Genomic DNA, 19,573 nt, shown 5'->3' with positions numbered 1-19,573 from the left:
TTTTGGCTAAACGGGGTCTTTTGTGGTTCCATATGAATTTGAGGATAGTTTGTTCTAGTTTTGAGAAGAATGTTGGTGCAATTTTGATGGGGATTGCATTGAATGTGTATATTGCTTTGGGTAGTAATGACATTTTCACAATGATCCATGAACATCCTTACTGATTTTCTACCTGCTAAATCTGTCCAGTTTTGATAGAGAAGTAATAAAGTTTTATTTCATTTGGAAATTTATGGTTTATTGAATAAATAATGTTGATAATTAACCACCTTTCTGAAAGAAAACAGACCTTTTGCTTATCATATGTAAAAGTAAGTTACAGGTAGATTATAAATATTTAAATTAAAAAACAGTCATTTTAGAAAAAGTAGAAAAATATTTGTATAAACATGTGGTAAGATAGCCTTGCCTAAGCAAAAAATAAAAAACAAAAAAAAAACAAAAAACAAAACAAAACAAAACAAAAACTCTAAAGCCATAAGGAATTTTTAAAAATTTGTCAGTGTGTACAATAAACAAGAATCAAACAACACTTTTTATTGAAGCAAAAGTATTTGTAATTCAAACAACATAGGGTTAATCCTTATTATAAATAGACTGACAAATTAATGAAATAAGTACAACCTAATAGAAAAATGTTATGAAAGGCAAATCATTGAGGTAGAAATTCAGATGCCCAGTAAATAAGTGAGAGGATGTTCACCTTTATTGTTATTTGGGAAAGTGCAAATTAACACAACAATAAGATACCATTTTTCATCTACAAGAAAATTAAAAGAGGTGAGGATATATGTAAACTTGTGCATTCATGTGTAGCTGGTGGGAATTTGAATTGATAATTTTTGGGAAATGGTTGGGCAAACAGTAGGCCAGCTAAAAGGTATGTATAACCCTCAGCCTATAATCCTTTCTTCGTCAGTGTATCCCATAGATAGAAAAGCACATGTGCATAAGGTTATTTATTACAGTGTTATTTGTGAGAGCAGGCAACTTCAGTACCCATCTACAGGAGAAAGATTAAATAACTTGTGATCCATCTATGGCACAGCTTTAAAAATATTATAGTGTATTTAGCTATTAAGAAGAAAGACAGATGTATACTTGTTGACATAGAGGGATGACCATGTTATATGTCTACATTAGAGAAGCTGAATAATGAGTATCGTGTGATTCCAGTTTGTGTTAAAAAATGACAACCAAAGCCCCTACATATGATTATTTATTTGTACAAACGTGGAAAAAGCTATGGAAGAATACAAATTACAAATAATGTTATAAATACAACATAACTAACAGTAGATTCTTTGGGAAAGCAGAATGGAAAAAGAGAGGATTATTAACTTTTTTTTATCCAGCTTTAGATTGTTTCACTTTTTTTAAAACAATCATATATCGGTTTGTGATTTTTAACTTATTTTTAAAAAGAGGCATAACTCTAAACTTCTTAGCTTTTCCACCCCCTTTGCTAGGAAACATTAGAGTATAATGCTAGGCTCTTGGCCAATTGTCAAGGATTAGTATTTGAATTAGGTACTATTCCTATCTTGAAGAATGTTTTTTTTTTTTTTATTTTAGTGAGAGAAATGGATTCAATAGATACAATGGGAGTTAAAATAATAAAATAATTTTGCCTTCGTTAAGAAATCAAAACATCATAAATAAGAACAAAGTAAGACTTTAAAAGAAAACTTAAAATGACTAAAAATAGCCAGTAAATCTTCAGATTATCTTTAGGCAAAGAGCACTTTGACCCAAATCAGAGAACTGTGTATTAAGCATCTTTCAAGATTAAGAAATTAATTTCAGGAGCGCCTGGGTGGATCAGTCAGTTGAGTGTTTGACTCTTGATTTTGGGTTAGGCCATGATCCCAGGGTTGTGGGATGGACCCCTTGTCTGGTTCTGTGCAGAGCGTGGGGTCTACTTCTCTCCCTGTTCCGCTGCCCCACTCCCCAGCTTGCTTACACACTCTCTCTGTAAAACAAAGCAAACAAAAGAAATCATGTTTCGTATTTCAGGAAACATAGGGTCATATACCCTCCTGCCAAGACAGCTGCGCGCAACAGATATTCTTCTTTGTCCCAAACAACCCCGTCCCACAGCTCTCACCTGTCTGAGGGAATATCTCCAGAAAGAATCATACAGATGGGTGTGTGCTGGCAAGCCAAGCAGTGTTTGGATATGGGCAGAAACCAGGGCTAAAGTGCCTGAGAGACGAATGGAGGGATCTGGAGCAACATAAGGGTCAGCTAAAACAAGTAGATGATGTTTCCATCTGCCTTAAACACAACTACTATCACTTGATCCTTACCCTCCTTTTTGTTTTTTAATTAATAAATGTCCTGACCAGCTGTTAACCTGATGCTTAACTGGATTAGAGTTTCAAGTCCCTCCTTTTTTCCCTTCTTCCCTCCTTCTGTATTTTTCCTTTCCTCTCTTTTTCTCTCCTTTCCATCTTCCCTCTCTTTTATGTTTTATTCTCTATTAAATTCAACATTAGCCTAATCTTTTCACTGTATACAGTTGATAAGATTTTATAGTGTTATGGAACCATATTCAAATACGAAAAACACTGACTTCTTTTGTATGCTATGTGATTGTTTTTTACTAGCAGAGATGATTTGTTATGTTTAACTTTTTTATTTTATAATAATTTGGGTATTAGAACAACAGTACAGAGTAGTCCTTCTGCGTTTTTGAGTAGGTTCTAGGTCCATGGTTTTTTTCGGTCAAATCTTATTACCTTTGGACAGAAAGTTACTTTTTACTCTGGGTCTATTTCTCAAATATAAATGGGAATGATAATTTTAAAAATTGGAATAATAATCACTGAACTATTTTATTTTGTTGATATGGGATTAAATGAGTTAACTCATGTATGGTGGGTAAAACATTTTCTGGCATCTAGTAATTAATAAATATTGAATTTGTAACTGTAATTGTTACAATTAATTAATTAAGGAAGCATTGAATACGCACCAGGTGCTCAGATCTTATCCTAAGTGATGGGATTAGGTATATTTATTAAGTATCTATCATTAGGTAGGCATGGAAAATGTAGTGAATAAAATAAAGTCCTCTTAGACTTTATGATACTATTAATGATTATTAAAATTTGAGGCTGACTCTATAAATGTGATTGACCTTTAATTTTATTTGTTTTACTTTTAAATCTAGGATATCTTATATTATGAGCAGCTTAAGACCAATGTGATACAACATGACCTTTTGGTGGATAGTCTAATCTATAAAGTAAGTAAAAGTGTACATTTTTTTCATTTCACTAATACCATTAAACAATTATTGAGAGTCTTGAACATGCAGGGCCTGTATTTTTTTTTGATAATATAGATGAACCTTGAAAAATAATTGTAAGTGATCATTGTACTTGTACACTTAAGGTTCATCTTCAAAATTTGTGGTCTCCAGTAAATGTTATCCTCTTTCCCTTTGAAGTTGTCTTCATGATCCTTTCCTGGTACTCTGATTTTTTTTTTTACTAAAAGAATGATAACATTTCTTGTTCCTATTAATTCACATTATCCACAGAGACCAAATAAAATCCAGAGCTGAAAGGAAAATCAGACTATATTTTTCAGAGTCAAAATCAGAGTGATAGATTTTATCATATTTATCATGTGATTCTTTCAGGCCTACTTGTTTATTCTCTTGTATTGAAGTCTTTTTTTTTTTTTTTTTTGTAGTCTCCAGACATGTGGTTAAGCACATCTCAAGTTTTATGATAGGGGTATGTTGAGTTTTTGTCTCTCAACCAGGTTGAGAGTTGAGATGAAAGTGGTATAAGCATGATATAGGATATGACTGATACTGGATTAATAATTGGGCTATTTCAAAGACTTGTGTATTTTTAATTTAGAGCTTGTAAGAAAGAGAAGAAAAGCATATTATTTCATGTCTCAGAAATGGAGGAGAGAAAATTACACCTGGAGTATCGGAAGATTTTTGTGGGTGGAGTGTGACCAAAGTTAATAATAACAGTAGTTACTGGCATTTAATGACTGTTTACTATGTACCAGACAGTGTTCCAAACTCTACATAGGTTGTTTTTGATCCTGAAAACTACCTTAAGAGTAGCTGATACCAGGACTTAGCTATCATTTACAGATAAATGCATTATTTTCCCCCTGGAAAAAAGCCTTACATTCTGTAAAATCATGCGTTAAAGATAATAGAGCTTATGGGAAAAATAGGATTGAAGTAGTTTTGCAACTTTGTAACCAAAGTACTAACAAAAACAGTTCCCGATGGTTTGGAGGATGAATTAGACCGCTCCAGCAGGCTGCTGCTACAGAAGCTGTTAAGAATGTACAGATATAATAAAGTAGAAATGCTCAAATAATGCGGATAGAAATGGTGCTCTGGGCCCCCCGGGGCTGCTGTGAAGGTGGGCACGAAAGGAGGTCTAGCAGCTGAGAGGCGTGCGAGGCCAGGAATGTGCCTCTCCACAGAGGGAGCCCCTCATGGTCATTTGTTTTGAATTTTCTTGAAATACAATTATGATTGCTCGTGCCTCTACAGCAGCTGAGCTGAAGACGTGTCTCCCTTCTGGCTGAAGGTTATAATTCTACTCGTGCAGTTCTGACCCCCCCATTAAAAAGAAAAGTTGCATGTGAACCACCACAATTGCCATGTTATAACAGACACCGTTCCCTTACCCACCGGCCACAGGTTGATGACATGTGTCAGCAAAATAGGAAATACTATTATTTTATTGTCTTACAGATGAAGGAACTGAAGGAAAGAAAGATTAGAGAAATTAGTTAAATTCACATATTAAGCAGCAAAGTCAAGATTTGAATGTAGGTGATCTGACTTTACAACCATACTTTTAAATCACTGTTCTCTACAGGAAGCAAAGTCTTGACTCTCTCAGAAGTTTTACATAGATTTGGAGCACAGGTACTATTGTTAACTTTAAGGTCAAGTAGTCATGCTCGGGATTATTTTAGCAACAGCATAAGAGATCTCTGGGCTTTAAGACCTTTCAACCTCTTCTCTATTCAAACGAAAGAAGACCATAAAGGAAAGAAGTTCAGAAAATCAGGGAGTGCTAGCTGAGAATTCTCTTTGCTGGCAACACTAAAGAAAATATGTTGTGAGAAAGAGGTAAACAGTTTGTATCTGAAAGATTGAATGTACGTTTTGGTAGAATCAATCCTGACTGCCCACAGCATGAGTATTTTTAGGACGGTATCTGTCTCTGGTTGTTCTGACTTGTGTGTTTTGAGCTTTGCTGACCTTGTTGGAGCAACTCCAAATGTTATTAAAGTCAGCTTTTAAGGGAGTGGGCATGACAAACACTGATTTTTAATTTACCTGAAAATAAAGTAAAATTATGTTAGTGATTAAAGGAATGAATGGAACAAGGCAACAGTAAATTTAGAATATCATCAAACCCTCCCTAAGCTAAATTATTAAATGATTCTCCCTGGACTGTATTTTTTTTCCCACAAAAGTGTTGTAGCCACACCTTCTGTAGTTTTCCATCACTTACTATACCAGTTTATATGAGGGTTTCTCAACCTTTTCTTCATTATCAACTCCCTAGAGAGAAAAATTAATTTTTCTCTAACATAAAAAAATTAAATACCAAAGAATAAAATTTTGTTGGGCAGAGATAAGCTTTGGAGCTCCATAAATCATTTTAACATGTAAAACTTTTTGGCCTCCGAGAACTAATTCTCACCCCCTCCGAGGCAAATATCATCCCTTCTGCCTATGTCATCTGACTTAGAAGACTGGCCTCTTTCTTTTCTCTTAATTTGTGTCTTTATAACTAAGTTTTTCTAGACTTAGAGCACATTCACTCCTTCCAGAGTCATCCACGACCCACTTCCTCCTCCCTTAATGGGAGCTTTGCTCAACAGCTTGGTTGAAATTTATCTTGGATTTCTTTAATATTTCTTTGTAACTGTTTCCATATTTTTACTGTGTATGTATTCTTGCTAGTAAGATTATAGACTTCTTGAAGACACACATTTGTTTGTTGGGTAGTATGCAGTAACTTGCAAATGAATAATCACAAAGGGTGGAAGATGCTTGGTGTTTCAAGGGAATGTCCAGAATGTTAACTTGAACGGTAGAGGATGATTTGGGAACCTATTTGGGGCCAGACTGTTAAGATTGCTTCTGGATATTATGATTGCATCTGCTTTTCCAACCTTAAGACACCTAAATATTAGATTTAAATAAGATTCAGTATTAGATTTAAAGAAGATAAACATTGAAATAGATAATAAGAAATTATTAATGGAACTTAAAAAGTTGTGAGCAATTTGAGGTCTAATAATGTGTCATGTATATTAGTCAAGTATATTTATAGCAGTGATAAAATCTAATTGAGACATTTATAATCATATATAAGTAAAGTCATTGCAGTATTGTTCCTAGATATTGAATTTATGTTATAGTACTATAGAACTATACCTTTAAAGTTCTTTTCAGGACTCTCTACCTTTAATTACAGGATGTGAAGTTGACAGCAAGCAATGATGATTATTATTTTGTATTTGAAGACTATTTATATCAGGTAAGTTGAAAAATCAAAGTATCTAATGTTCTTGTTTCCAGTGCTCTAACTCAGTATACTTTAAGCTGAATGCTCTGTTGTTAGCTGAATTCTGCCAACATCCAAGCCATGTTTGTTTTTTTATCAAATATCGTACGTTTAGAATCAAGTTAACTTTTTTCCTTAGGTGGGATCGGGTGGGGGAGCAAGAGTTCTTGAAGGAGTGTGTGGACTGTTCTGGTCCTGTCTGCTCCCACGAGGAGAGGCACGGAAACAGATCATTACACTGGGTGTCACGTTCATACCGAGGCTCTCCCAAGGTGTTTAAAAACAACATTTTGCGATACTTTTCTATTAAAGTATTGAGTAAATAATTAGACATTTTGAAGTCAGTTTGAAATGTCTTGATTACGCTTTGATCATCTCATATGCTGATGTTGTAGATGTTCAGATCCTTACCTTAGTCTTTTTCATTGGCAGTAAAATAAAAACATCTTATTATAGATAAAAAAGACATCATGATATAGAATTGCCTCGAGGATATTCTTTTTGTAAAATATCACACATATATATTAATAACTTGATTTTGAGTGTCAAATGCCATGGAGATGATATCTAGCTTCCACATAGTAATAGCAGATTGGTTAAATATAAATCAGTTCCAGCTGTTCATTTTAGCAGATTTCTGTTGGTGATAGTGGTGGTAATGTGCATCTGTTTAAGAAAAAAGATAAGAATCTCTCAAGTTTTAATTAAGTATTCATTTGAGAACTGAAATCCAAAGACCTTATTTATAAAATTAACATTTGTAATAACCTAAAAACAATTTTAATCATTTCAAATATGTGATAAAGTTAGATATTCAAGTTTAGGAAATATAAAAAAATCTGAATTTACTTATGTAGCCAATATGTACCCCTATGCCTAATTGTTAGTAATCAGTAAAATTTTAAATATACAGGTAAAGTCAGTGATTTATTTATATATTAATGTTATTGTACTGAAAAACCTCTGAACTTAAGAACATTGGGTGGCTCCTCTCACTTTTGGAATGCAGCAGAAGGAGCTCCTTGGGACCATCCCCAGCAGAAAAACCATAACTAGTGAAAATTATCTTAAGAATAAAAACATTTAGGGATGTCTGTTAAGTGTCTGACTCCTGATTTCGGCTCAGGTCATGATCTCACAGTCTGTGGGATCAAGCCTGCGTCTGGCTCTGTGCTGACAGTGTGGAGCCTGCTTGCTTGGGATTCTCCCTCTGCCTCTCCCCCCCCCCCCCCAAACTGCTCGTTTTCTCTCTCTCTCTCTCAAAATAAATAAGTATTTACAAAAAAAAAAAATTAAGGTATCTGAAAACAGTCCTAAGGTCATACCTCAAGTCAGGAAAAAAATATTATTCAAGAATGGCTACTAAATCCCAGTAAGACCAGTCTGTGGCACTTGAACCATGACAGGCTCTCCCCCTCCCCTCAGCCCCAGATCAGCAAGACAGAAGCTTCAATTCATCCGGACTCACGGACTGTGAGCTTGTGGCCTGAGCTGAAGTCAGACAACTGAGCCATCCTGATCCCCTCTGTGTTTCTTCCATGAGTTTTATGGTTCAGGTCTTAAGTTTGAGTCTGTAATCCATTATAAGTTCACTTTTGTGAGTGACATAAGATAGGGTCTAGTTTCATTCTGCATGTGATTATCCAGTTTTCCTGGCACCATTTTTTTTGAAGCACCATCCTTTCTGCATTGAGTATTCTTTGGTCCCTTGTCAAATAAGTAGGGATTTATTTCTTGATTCTATTCCATTGGCCTATATGTCTTTTTATGCCAGTATCATATGGTTTTGGTTATTTTAGCTTTGAAGTATAGTTTGAAATCAGGAGTGTAATGCCTCTGGCTTTGTTGTTCTTTCTCAAGATTGCTTTGGCTATTCAGGATCTTTTGTGTCTTTATACAAGTTTTAGGATTAGTTTTGCTATTTCTGTGAAAAATGCCATTAGAATTTGATAGGGATTGCATTGAATCTATAGATGGCTTTTGGTAATGTGGACATTTTAACAATGTTATTTCTTCTGATCCATGAATTAGGGTTGTTTTCCTTTGGATCTTCTTCAATTCTGTTCATCAAAATCTTATCAGTGTATGGATCGTTCATCTCCTTGGTTAAATTTATTCATTAGTATTTATTAGTATTATATTTATTGTTTTGGATGTTATTGTAAATGAGATTGTTTTATTTTTTCAGATGCCTTGTTACTAGTGGTATAGAAATGCAGCTGTTTTCTGTATGTTGGTTTCTGTTTCCTGCAGCTTTACTAATTGGTTGATTAGTTAGTGCCAGCAGGTGTTTGGTCATGTCTTTAGGATTGTTTTTATGTATATGTTCATATTAATGCAGGCAGGCTGAGTCTGAGGACCCAGCAGGGGTCCCACAGGACCAGGTGAGAGGGTCCTTGGCTTCACACAGGATGGAAATCAAACACGAGCCAGCAGGAGGTGAAAGAGTTTATTGAAGGTTTATAGAGAGAGCAGATACAGGTAGAGTGTCTGGGAGACTCCAAAAGGAAAAGAGGAAGTCTTTGCTTGGGGTCTGGGGTTTTTACTGACGATTGGGGTCTGGTGCACGTGTCTTCTCAGGGGTCCCAGAACTGGTCAGAACGAAGACAGGGTCCAGGTGACCATCATAAATCACTTATTCTGTGGAGCCAGGAGGGTCTTGGCATCAAGGTGTTCAGTGACAGTGGTCTGGAATATGCACATAATGGCCTCTCCTGCTCACTCCTTAGATGTTATCTATTGTGCTAGAAGACTCCAAAGAAATCATTAACTCTGTCCCTTACAAGGAGGACATACATTAAGGTAGGGAAGGCCCTAGCAAGAACCAAAGCGGGAAAAGAAGCAAAAGAAAAAAACAACTTTTTTTCTCATGGTGTCCCTTCGGTTTCCCTGTCTTATTGCCTGCTATGGGATTTTTATACTCCTTATTCTTAAGGGGTGTTGAAGGGTGAAGGTCTCATCTTCTGTAGCTTCTTCAGGCTGAAAGGGATCGAAGACCCTACCTCAATAGGTATAAAAATCCCAATTAAATGAAGGGCACCTAGTTGTAGATTGTCATAGGTCTGTGTGAGGCTTCAACCTAGGAAGAAGACGGCGCCCAAAGAACACCCGTTCCGGTAGTTTTTCTGATAAATGTATGCAGAGCATGCAACAACAGTAGCCCCCACAGCAGAGAAAAAACCCTAGCATAACTACTATGACTGCTAGTATGAGAAATTTTTTCACCCAAGACCATATACTTCCACCACCAGACCAGGAAGAAATCCAATCATTGAGGGAACCAGAGGCGTCAGACATTGCTTCAATTTGGGCGTGCATGTCCGCTAAAATGTCGGACATGTTAGCTGAGCTATCGGGGATATATACACAACACTCAGCTTTAATGATGGCGCAGGTCCCTCCCTGAGCTGCCGTGAGTATGTCTAAGGCCATCCTGTTCTGCAGTACAGCCTTTCTCATCAGTGCCACTTCAGAATTGATCAGGGACAGTCCCCGCATAGAATCGTTAAGGGCTCGTGTGGTATACTTTGTGAGAGCCTCTACGTGCCACATTATGTCTTCTATTCCCAGCTGGGGTATGAGAATACCGAACAGGTGATCATACCAGTGGAAGACTGACCGTGTCCAGCGACTAACTAGATTGGGGTAATTGGCAGGCCTCGGTATTTCTTTATGCCAGCTCCCCTGCATCCAAGGAAAGCCCAGAGTGCAGCGCCCTATCCATCCAGGGGGCAGCCAGGGCCACAGGTTCGTGCCACAGAGCCATTGAGTGCCATTGGGTGCCAACCATCTCATGTTCGGTCGTCTTGACCAGTCCGTAGCAAACCAATCTGTTGCTTGTAAAACAATGGTGTAGGTACAGGCTACGGAGGGGAGCCATCCTAATTCCCGGGTGCTGTTAGGCCAGGCATCATAGGTATGATTTCTTTGCTCCCAACATAAAAGAGCTCTCTTATTTAATTGGCCTATGGTAGGTGTAAGCCACATAAATTCATCCCATACTTGGAAATAACCGTCATCAGTATATCTCATATTGTTAGGCTTAACTGTTCCCCACAGTGCTGTCTTATCTTTAATTTTAGACTTGGCATATTCTTTCATGATTTTGGCAGTCTGGGTGTAGGAAAAAGGTTTTCCATGGCCTGGAGAATTCCAACTCGTATTTACCAGAGGCCAATAAGAAACATTTCTTTTAGTAATAGAGATGTCTCTATATATGCTCATATTTGGGTGGAAAACCATATCGTCTATATATTGGCATAAGTAATGCCAGTCTGTGCCTTGTAAAGGAGAAACCCACCAAGGGAGGCCTGAGGAGCTGGATAAAGGAAGGAGGCCACAAATCCAGCAGGAACTTTTCTGTAAAGTATCAGCGTAGTCCTGAGCCCATTGCAAAAATAAATTGGGGCCATTTAATTTTCCCAGAGCTAGGTAAGGAAAGAGTAGTAAACTCAGAGAAGTGAAAGATTTTAGAAGCTTCATCGAGCCTTACTTATTGGTCCTTCAGAGCAGCAACTTTAGGTTTTTCTTCGGGTTCTCGGGTATGGGCAGGTGCTAGGAGCTCCAGGTGGACACTGCAGCGGGTCTGTTCTTGAAAAGAGATTTTAAATCGTTGACAGGCTCACAGGCATATGGGTCCCCTTCTTCCCTTGGAGGCAGTATCAAGGCTGGCCCCTGTAAAGACTCAGGAGAGATAGGTTTGATTCTGAACAAATGAACCCAGATAGAGATACCATGGAGTTTTTCTGCTGTGGGGGTGCTACGTAAAACTTGACAGGACCCTTCCCACCCACCTCAGTTCGAGCTGATCTTCAGGTGACCCCCCCTTTCCCTGTTTTAATAGCACCTCGCTCCCTGCTAGTATTGGCACAGACTGCTTGTCTTCAGTGGGGTGTGGCAGTATTTTATCTCCATACTTTTGCAGAGGCTAGTACTTTACCCAGACCAGTAATGTATTTTAAAATTTGGTTGGTTCCCTCAGCAAACCACAAAGTTGCCGTGAGAAAAGGTTTTTCATATTTTAAAGGGCTCAGTTTAATACTCTTCTGCGGAACCACTTAGTAAGCAGTCAGTACCATCTGTTACCATGTTTTATGAGTTCCTTGACAGAGTTTTGCCAAAGTTCCTTTAAAGAGATGGTTCATTTTGTCCACTTTTCCTGAAGATTGATGCCTACATGCAGCATGGAGTTTATAGCAGATCCCTAGAGTCACTGATAATTGCTGTGTTATTTTAGCAGCAAAAGAGGGCCCATTATCATTTTGCAGATTCTGGAAAAGTCCAAATCTAGGTATAACTTCCTTTAATGAGAGAGAGAGAAAGCGAGCAAGCTGGGGAGGAGCAGAGAGAGAGAGAGAGAGAGACAGAGGATCTGAAACAGGCTCTGTGCTGACAGCAGAGAACCCGATATAGGGCGCGAACTCATGAACTGTGAGATCATGACCCAAGCTGAAGTCACTTAACTGACGGAGCCACCCAGGCACCTCTTCAATAAGGTCTTAGAAATCTCTAAAGCTCTTTCTGTCCTATAGGGAAGGTCTCTACCCACCCTGTAAATGTGCTCATATAAACCAACAGATCCTTATATCCCAGATAGGGTGGCATTTGAGTGAAGTCAGTTTGCCAATCTTCCCCAGTTGTTTGCATGTTCAGCTGGCTTAATTAAGAGGAAAGGCATAGGATGGGACCCTGTCATTTTTGACACAAATCTCACATGCTCTAGTCACTTTCCTTGTAGTCTTGGTTAGATTCTTTCCTCTGAATACTTGATACAATTGATTTTCCCCAGTGTCTCTACCAAAGTGGGTGAAGTCATGTATTTGCTTAATTCTTTTTTTTTTTTTTCATTTTAAACAAGAAGTTTATTTAAACAACAAGGTCCTTGACTTGAAGGAAAAACTATCTAGGATCTTTTTCTTTTAGAGTAACTTATCCCTCCTTAAAGGCAGATTGCCCTACATGTAATAGCTACATACAAAAGAGTTATAAAATTGTCATTGCCTTTACAGTGATAAATAAAGGACATTAAAATTCTTCAATAGAACAAGGTTTGCAAAAGATCTTTATATTGTTCTTTTTTTGTTAAACCATAAGAGCAAAACAATTTACTTGAATATAAAGACGAGCTGAAGGAGCATGCCACTAATGGAGAAAGGGGATGTTTTCACAGAACCAATATTTTTCCCATTTAATGTAGCTCGAAACATTCCATTGACCATTTAGTTAAAAACAAATGCAATATGGTTGTGCATGGACACAGTTACCTTATGTACAATAAAGGAACGGGGAAGGGTGAATAAAAGAATAGAGAAACTCTACAGTAGTCATCATGATGCGGTAGAACCAATTGTGGTTTTCTAATCGAGACTATCTTCTTGGTCTGGAGTAGCCAATTCTGGGGTGAAGAGGCGGGTTCCCTGTTTAGTAGACACCTCCCGTCTGCTGTTGGGACACACCAACTGTGTCTTCGTCCTCCATGTCCAGCTGTGCAGGTGTGTCTGTCTCCTTGGTGGGGTGCCCATCAAATCAGAATCTGATCTGCCTCATTGACAAGCCCTGTCATTCACAGTAGGCTTTCATCAGTTTACTAAGTAGGGTATGCCTCTTAATCTTAAAGTACACCACAGAGCCATCCTGCCCTGTCACCTTCAAATTAATATGGTCATTGTTCTTAGTTGTGACTTCTTGCTTGGCCTTTTCGTTGGCCATGGAGAATGCCGGCGTCCCCTCAGCTGCTGCTTCACCAAAGAGGTACCGCATCCACACCGAGCGAGCACACAGGCAGCACCAGGAGTGGCAGAAGAAGGCTTAATTATTTTCCAATGCAATGCCTTGGGGAGTACATATGTATTGTTTAATTTATGCCTTCCCTTGGAGTCAATTACAAATCCCTTTACAAGGTCCATTGAGCCTCAGAGGGAGTATAGTTTGGGCTTAGTTCTTGTAGAAGAGCTTCTGGAATTAGAGCTAAAACCCATGTGGCAAGCTCTTCGTTCCTTGCCACCACTTTTGCTATTCTATCGGAAAATTGTTTCCTTTACTCATCATGGTGTCCTCTCCAGTGAACAACTGTGTGTGGTGTGCTTTCCAGTGAACAATGGCCGTCTCCTCACGAAGCTGTGTAGCCCCTAATAATGTTCACATTTTCTCTCTGTTTTATGGGGGGGGCTGTTTGACGTGAATAGTCCCCGCTCTTTCCCGACGGCTGCATGAGCATGAAGTACTAAGAAGCCGTATTCAGAAGCAGTATGTATCCTTAACTTTAACTCTTTACATGCTATAGTGCCCGGATTAAAGCAGTCACTTTGGCCGTTTGTGCTGAAGTCTTTTGGCTCAGTCATACTTTGTCGGCTGACAACAGCACAGCTGGTTTCTCATGCATCAAGCTATTTCTGTCTGGAAACCATTGGGCCTCTTGATCGGTCAAAGGTTTGTTCTCTCAGTGAGGCCAACTTGAATATGCCTGTTCTGTAGTGTCCACACAGGTGGAGACTGGAAGCTCCCGCTGGCCTTCCTCAGGTAATCGAGTACCTAGGTGTAAACCTTGACACATCCTGAGGCTTGGTTACATCAGGGGTGTCGAGGAGCAGGGCTTGATGCCTCAAAACTCTCCCTCCTGTTAGCTATTCATGCCCTTTGACCCCTAAAACCTTTTGGACTTGATGTGGGATTATGGCATCCAGATGTTGTCCTAGCGTAAATTTGCTAGCTTCTCCAACTAGCAGGACAGTCACGGCCACTGCTCCTAAACACCCTGGCCAGCCTTCTGCTACCAGGTCTAATCATTTGGAAAAATAAGCTACAGGCCTAGGAACAGGTCTGAGTTTTGAGTTAGGATGCCCAAGCTCTTCCTCTCCTTTCTCACATGTGTAAGATGAAGGGTTTTTCCATGTTTGGGAGCCCCAAGACAGGAACAGTGCTCAGGGTTTTTTGTTTGTTTTGTTTTTTGTTTTTGTTTTTTCCAGACCTTTGAAGGCTTGGTGGCAGTCATCATTCCATTCCAGGGGTTCTAACTCACTTCCTTGTAATGCTTTATAAAAGGGTTTGGCCATAAGGCTAACTTCTGGGAGCCAAATGCAACAAAAACCTACCATGCCTAAGAAGGCTCTTAATGGCCTTTTGGTTTGAGGTACTCAGATATACAGTATGGCTGATTTTCTGTCCTGGGCCCATCCGTGTCCGTGCCCCTGGGGTGAGAATGTAGCCAGCATATTGAACCTTCGCCTTAGGAGCCTGGGCATTCTGGGGAGACACTCAGTACTTCCGCTGTCCTAAACATTAATGGTGAGGATTCTATTTTCATCAAAATCCTCTCTTTAGGTGGACAATCATGTATCACTCACATACTGAAGCAAGGTTCCATTACTCAGTTATAAATCTCCTAGTTCCCTTTTTAAAGTGCTCCCAAACAAATGTGGGCTGTCTCAGAAGCCCCGAGGCAGCCCCGTGCAGGTCAGCTGGGAAATCTCATAAACATCAGCGGTAGTCCATGCAGAAGCAAAAAGGTACTGGGAGTCAGGGTGTTCTGGTGTGCAGAAGAAAGCACCCTTTAAATCTAAGGTCATAAACTAATTTGTGTCTGGAGGAACTGGAGTCAGTATAGTATAAGGGTTCGAGGCCATAGGATGAATACGGATCTCTGCCTCATTAATTGCTCTTAAATCCTGGATAAAGCAGCATACCTTGTTTGGCTTCTTCCCTGATAGAATGGGGTATTGCCCGGTGACTAGTAAGGGGTTAATAATCCATATTTCAAATTTTTCCTTTTTGTAAATTTTTTAATGTTTATTTTTGAGAGAGAGAGTGCAAGCAGGAGAGGGGCAGAGAGAGAGGGAGACCCAGAATCTGAAGCAGGGTCCCGCCTCTGAGCTGTCAGCACAGAGCCCAAGATGGGGCTTAGACCCATGAGCCGTGAGATCATGACCTGAGCCAAAGTCAGGTGAACCACCCAGGCTCCCCTCAAAAATGTCTTAATCAGAGGCTAAATACCTTTTTGTGTCTCCAGTCTTATAGAATATCGCCATTTCCAAGGATATTCTTATGTGGCCTTAGGGAGATAAGAATGGGTGAAATATTATTAGCTCTCCCAGCAACTTCAGTTTCCCATTATATCAGGTATTATTCTGATTGCAGTATGGGGCGGTATGCTGTCTGGCACAAAAATGTTATTTTCCGCTTGCATGTCTAGGTGTCTTAACCATTATAAACTTTGTTTTCTCTGCATTTGCGTCTGTCAGTCCTACTTGGATGGCAGTTTGTGGCTTAGCAAGTAAGTCACTGCCCCATAAAGGAGAAAGGGATCTGGCTACCAGGAGAAAGCTTTGTGAGAGCAGGAGAGAGCCCGTGCCATGAGCTCGTGGACAAGTGAATTGTCTCACCTGCGGCCATCTGTCTATTCCAGGAACAGTACAAGAGTGCTGGGACAGAGGCCCATTACGTTGAGTCAGGACAGAGTAAGTCGCTCCTGTGTCCAATAAAAATTAAATTCCCTTACTTGCCACGTGAGGGATCACCCGAGGCTCCTGGCTCCTGATACGTTATGTTGAGATGTGAGGGATGAGTCATAGGAGAGGTTGGGCCCCTTCAGTCCTCCATAACTTTGACTATTAGAGGTTTTGGAACCAGACCCATCTTCCTTTTGAGGTGGAATAATCATTTCTCCAGTGGCCATACATCTTGCAGAAGGCACACTAATTGGGCCCTGGCTTTTTGTGAGCCAGGAGCTCTGGTCTGGCTTTGCCTGACTTTGGCCTCGCCGGCTTCTGGTTGAAGTGATCCTGGAGTGCAGGGTTCCCCAATGCCGTGGCCGAAAGTTGGGCATGGCATTTATTTTGGAAAATTCAACCTCCTTCTCTGACCTGTCTGTGTTATTAAAGGTAGCAAAAGCCATATTCAACAATTGGTTCATGGGAATTTGGAACCCAATAATTGCCTTCTGTAATTGTCTCCTGGTATCTGCTATAGATTGCAGGATGAATGCACAGCCCACAGTGACTGCTCTTCCAGAGAAATGGGGTCTGTATGAGCATACTTCTGGAAAGCCTCTACCAGGGGACCTCCGGAGAGGCTCCAAAGAGAGCTGGGTTTTGATCCTTTCCTTGAGCCACTTCCCCTTATCATAATGAACTATGTGGTCTCATTCCTTCCTTTACAGAGGAATTACTGAGACAATAATAAGATCTGTAGGTTCCCCCAAGTCAGATCAAACACCAGAGTCAGTTCCGCGATGTCAAGTGCCTTTGCTGATTTAGGAACTTGGGCCATTCAGCCTTTACATTGACCTTTGGGGTCCTGATACAGGGCCACAAAGGGTAACACAGAAGGCACTCCATTCCATTTCCCTTCCCTCTTCTAATATAAATCAAGCTGTTCGAGCCCCATGTCAGGCTCTGTGCTGACAGCTCAGAGCCTGGAGCCTGTCTTCAGATTCTGTGTCTCCCTCTCTCTCAGACCCTCCCCTGCTCATGCTCTCTCTCTCTCTCAAAAATAAAATAAAATATTTAAAAAAAATCAAGCTGTAAAATGGTATTGTAATTCAAAGTCCCATTTGCTGGCCAGGTTTCTTGTCTCCCAAGTGGATATTGGGGTCAAGCCTCATTACAATAGATTATTAGCTTCTTCTTTTTCAACTCATCCAGCATAAAGTGTGCCTAATTATGTATCAGCCATCCTAACAGGACATCTGTTGCAACACTCACTGCTGCCCGCATTGAGGACCATAAGCAAGGAGTTAGGCTGGGGCAAAGGGAGGGTAAGATTCTAGGAAAATATTGTTCAGAATGCCAGACATCTGAGGCAGAGTATGGAGTCATTGGCCACAGTGGCCCCAGCCTAGTGAGTCAGATAGAAGTCGTGGAGTTTCCTAGGAACAAAAAGGGGAAAATAATCTCTTAAGCCCACTAATGCAGAATACTATGGCCAGAGAATATAGCTGTGAAGTGGCAGGGAGAATAATTTAAAGGGCAAAATAGGTAAACATTCAGAGAGGTAGAAAGAGGTATAGCAGAGTGATAGGGTCAGGCGTAGTGGGCAAGAGGGTGCAAAAGATTCCAGCTTGCCACAGTCTCCCCCGTCCAACTGGGAGACATCCACGTGGCAGTGACCAGCCTGCTGCGTGTCTCATCCCTATAAGCCAAAAACCCAGTGCAGCTGGGGGTACCGGGACCACTTCTTTATTCTAAGAGTTTGCATCCTCAACGGGATTGGCCACCAGTCCCCAACACAATTCCAGCATCCCAGAATTGCCATGGGGAGACATCCACCTGGCAGTGGAAAAGAAAGAACGAGCAAGTGAGCAAGGAAGAGAGAGAAAGGGAGAGATGGTTTTGACTCTCTTCTAGGAAAAGCCCAGTGTGAACCGAATGTGGATCAGCAGTGGTCTGATCTTCCACTCTTTTCTGCCTCAGTTTCTCCCAGTGGCATCCCAAAACCACTGTACGGGGACCACTGTCTATCTCAAGTAATCTGTGATACTTCTCTTGGTCCTTATTTGTCCCAGAACACCTTTCAGCGGGGAGGAACATGTGTCCCTTTTCTTCAGAGCTGAGTGACTCAGTCTCTCATGGTAACTAATAGCCTTCAAGTTTTCTGGAAGCCAGAGTAAAAAGAGTTTCAGAGCAGAGAGAGAATGGGGAGTAGGAGTTAGGGTTAGACGAGTTTTTCCAGTTTCCCTTCCCCCGCTGGAGAATGGACGAGTTACACAGCATTAAACCAACTGTTTCCCGGAGGAGGGACTTACCGTTCCTGAAAGCCAAACTGTGCGTCGCAGACTCAATCAGGGGATACTGCTGTTCTTCTGAGGGTCCCGTTGTGGTCACCAAGATGATGCAGGCAGACTGGGTCTAAGGACCCAGAGGGAGTCGTACAGAACCAGCCACGATGACCCTTGGCTTCACACAGGACAGAAATCAAACTTGAGCCATTCGGCGGTAAAAGCAGAGTTTATTGAAGGAACAGAGAGCAGGTGCAGATGGAGTGCAGGAAGTCTTTGCTTGGGGTCTGGGCTTTTTATTGACGATTGTGATCTAGTACACGTGTCTTCTCTGGCATCCCGGAACTGGTCAAAACAAGGTCAGGATCCAGGTGTCTGTCATAAGTCACTTATTCCCTAGAGCCAGAAGGTCTTGGTGTCAAGCTGTTCAGTGACAGTGGTCTGGGATATGCACATGATGGCCTGACATGGTGATTCCTTAGATGTTATCTGTTGTGCTAGAAGACTCCAAAGACATCGTTAACTCTTTGTCCCTTATAAGGAGGACTTACATTAAGGCATGTGTAGGGCAGGGATGCAGGCCTTAGCAAGAACAGAAGCCAGAAAAGAAGCAAAGAAAAAAAAAACAACTTTTCAAAATTCCTCATGGGGTCCCTTTGGTTTCCCTGTCTCCATAACATCTGCAAATAATTTACTTTTTTTTTCGTAGTTAGATGTCTTTTATTTCTTTTCCTTGATTGCTCAGACTGGTCTTTTAAAAGCACCAATCCAAATGCCACTTGTCTGATGAAAACCAAAAAGATTAAAATCCCTCCTGGGGCCTACCTGGCCCTGGCCCTGGCCCACCTCTCCAGCCCCACTGCTTACCTGTCCTGACTTTCTGGCATCGTGTATTTCAGCCACCCTCATCTTCTTGCTGCTCAAGTTCCTTGTATTCCTTTCTCCTTCAAGACTATCAGACCTTTGATGTGAAAGCCTGTTACCCTCTCCTCTTCCCCAAGGCATTCCCTTTTTTCCTTCAGCTCTCAGTTAAAATATCCCTTTCCTCATATAGACCATGCCTGATCAACATTCTACTTCCCTACACAAGTATACACAACAAGGTCATGGACATCTGAAATATGCTTTTAAAGTATTATGTTGCATTTTTCTGCATGTTGCTGTCCAGTTCTCCCAGCACCACCTGCTAAAGAGGCAGTCTTTTTTCCATTGCATACTCTTTTCTACTTTGTCAAAAATTAATTAGCCATACATTTGTGGGCCCAGTTCTGGGTTCTCTATTCTATTC

The 19,573-nt window shown here is 40.4% G+C and overlaps 2 protein-coding genes and 1 pseudogene across 2 annotated transcripts in view; 1 reads left to right on the top strand and 2 right to left on the bottom strand.

Annotated features, from left to right (window-relative positions):
• The window catches only part of TBC1D19 (TBC1 domain family member 19), a 144,738-nt gene that overhangs the window by 78,307 nt on the left and 46,858 nt on the right, over window positions 1-19,573 (top strand). Inside the window, exons 12-13 of the mRNA XM_029947755.1 lie at window positions 3,176-3,250; window positions 6,486-6,548. Coding sequence (XP_029803615.1) covers window positions 3,176-3,250; window positions 6,486-6,548 — 138 coding nt within the window. The remainder of the gene's footprint in view (window positions 1-3,175; window positions 3,251-6,485; window positions 6,549-19,573) is intronic.
• LOC115298707 (endogenous retrovirus group PABLB member 1 Env polyprotein) lies at window positions 9,630-11,057 on the bottom strand. Its single transcript, XM_029947766.1, has one exon. The coding sequence runs from the start codon at window positions 11,055-11,057 to the stop codon at window positions 9,630-9,632; it is 1,428 nt and encodes a 475-aa protein (XP_029803626.1).
• On the bottom strand, window positions 12,996-13,283 carry LOC115298713 (annotated as a pseudogene).

This window comes from Suricata suricatta, chromosome 1 (genome assembly GCF_006229205.1).
Source record: "Suricata suricatta isolate VVHF042 chromosome 1, meerkat_22Aug2017_6uvM2_HiC, whole genome shotgun sequence".
NCBI lineage: Eukaryota > Metazoa > Chordata > Mammalia > Carnivora > Herpestidae > Suricata > Suricata suricatta.
Note: the sequence above shows the minus strand (reverse complement) of the source record. Positions and strands in the feature narration are given on the sequence as shown.

Excerpts from the sequence above, each read along its gene's own strand:
- LOC115298707 (XM_029947766.1), bottom strand. The coding sequence starts at position 11,057 with ATGAAGCTTCTAAAATCTTTCACTTCTCTGAGTTTACTACTCTTTCCT.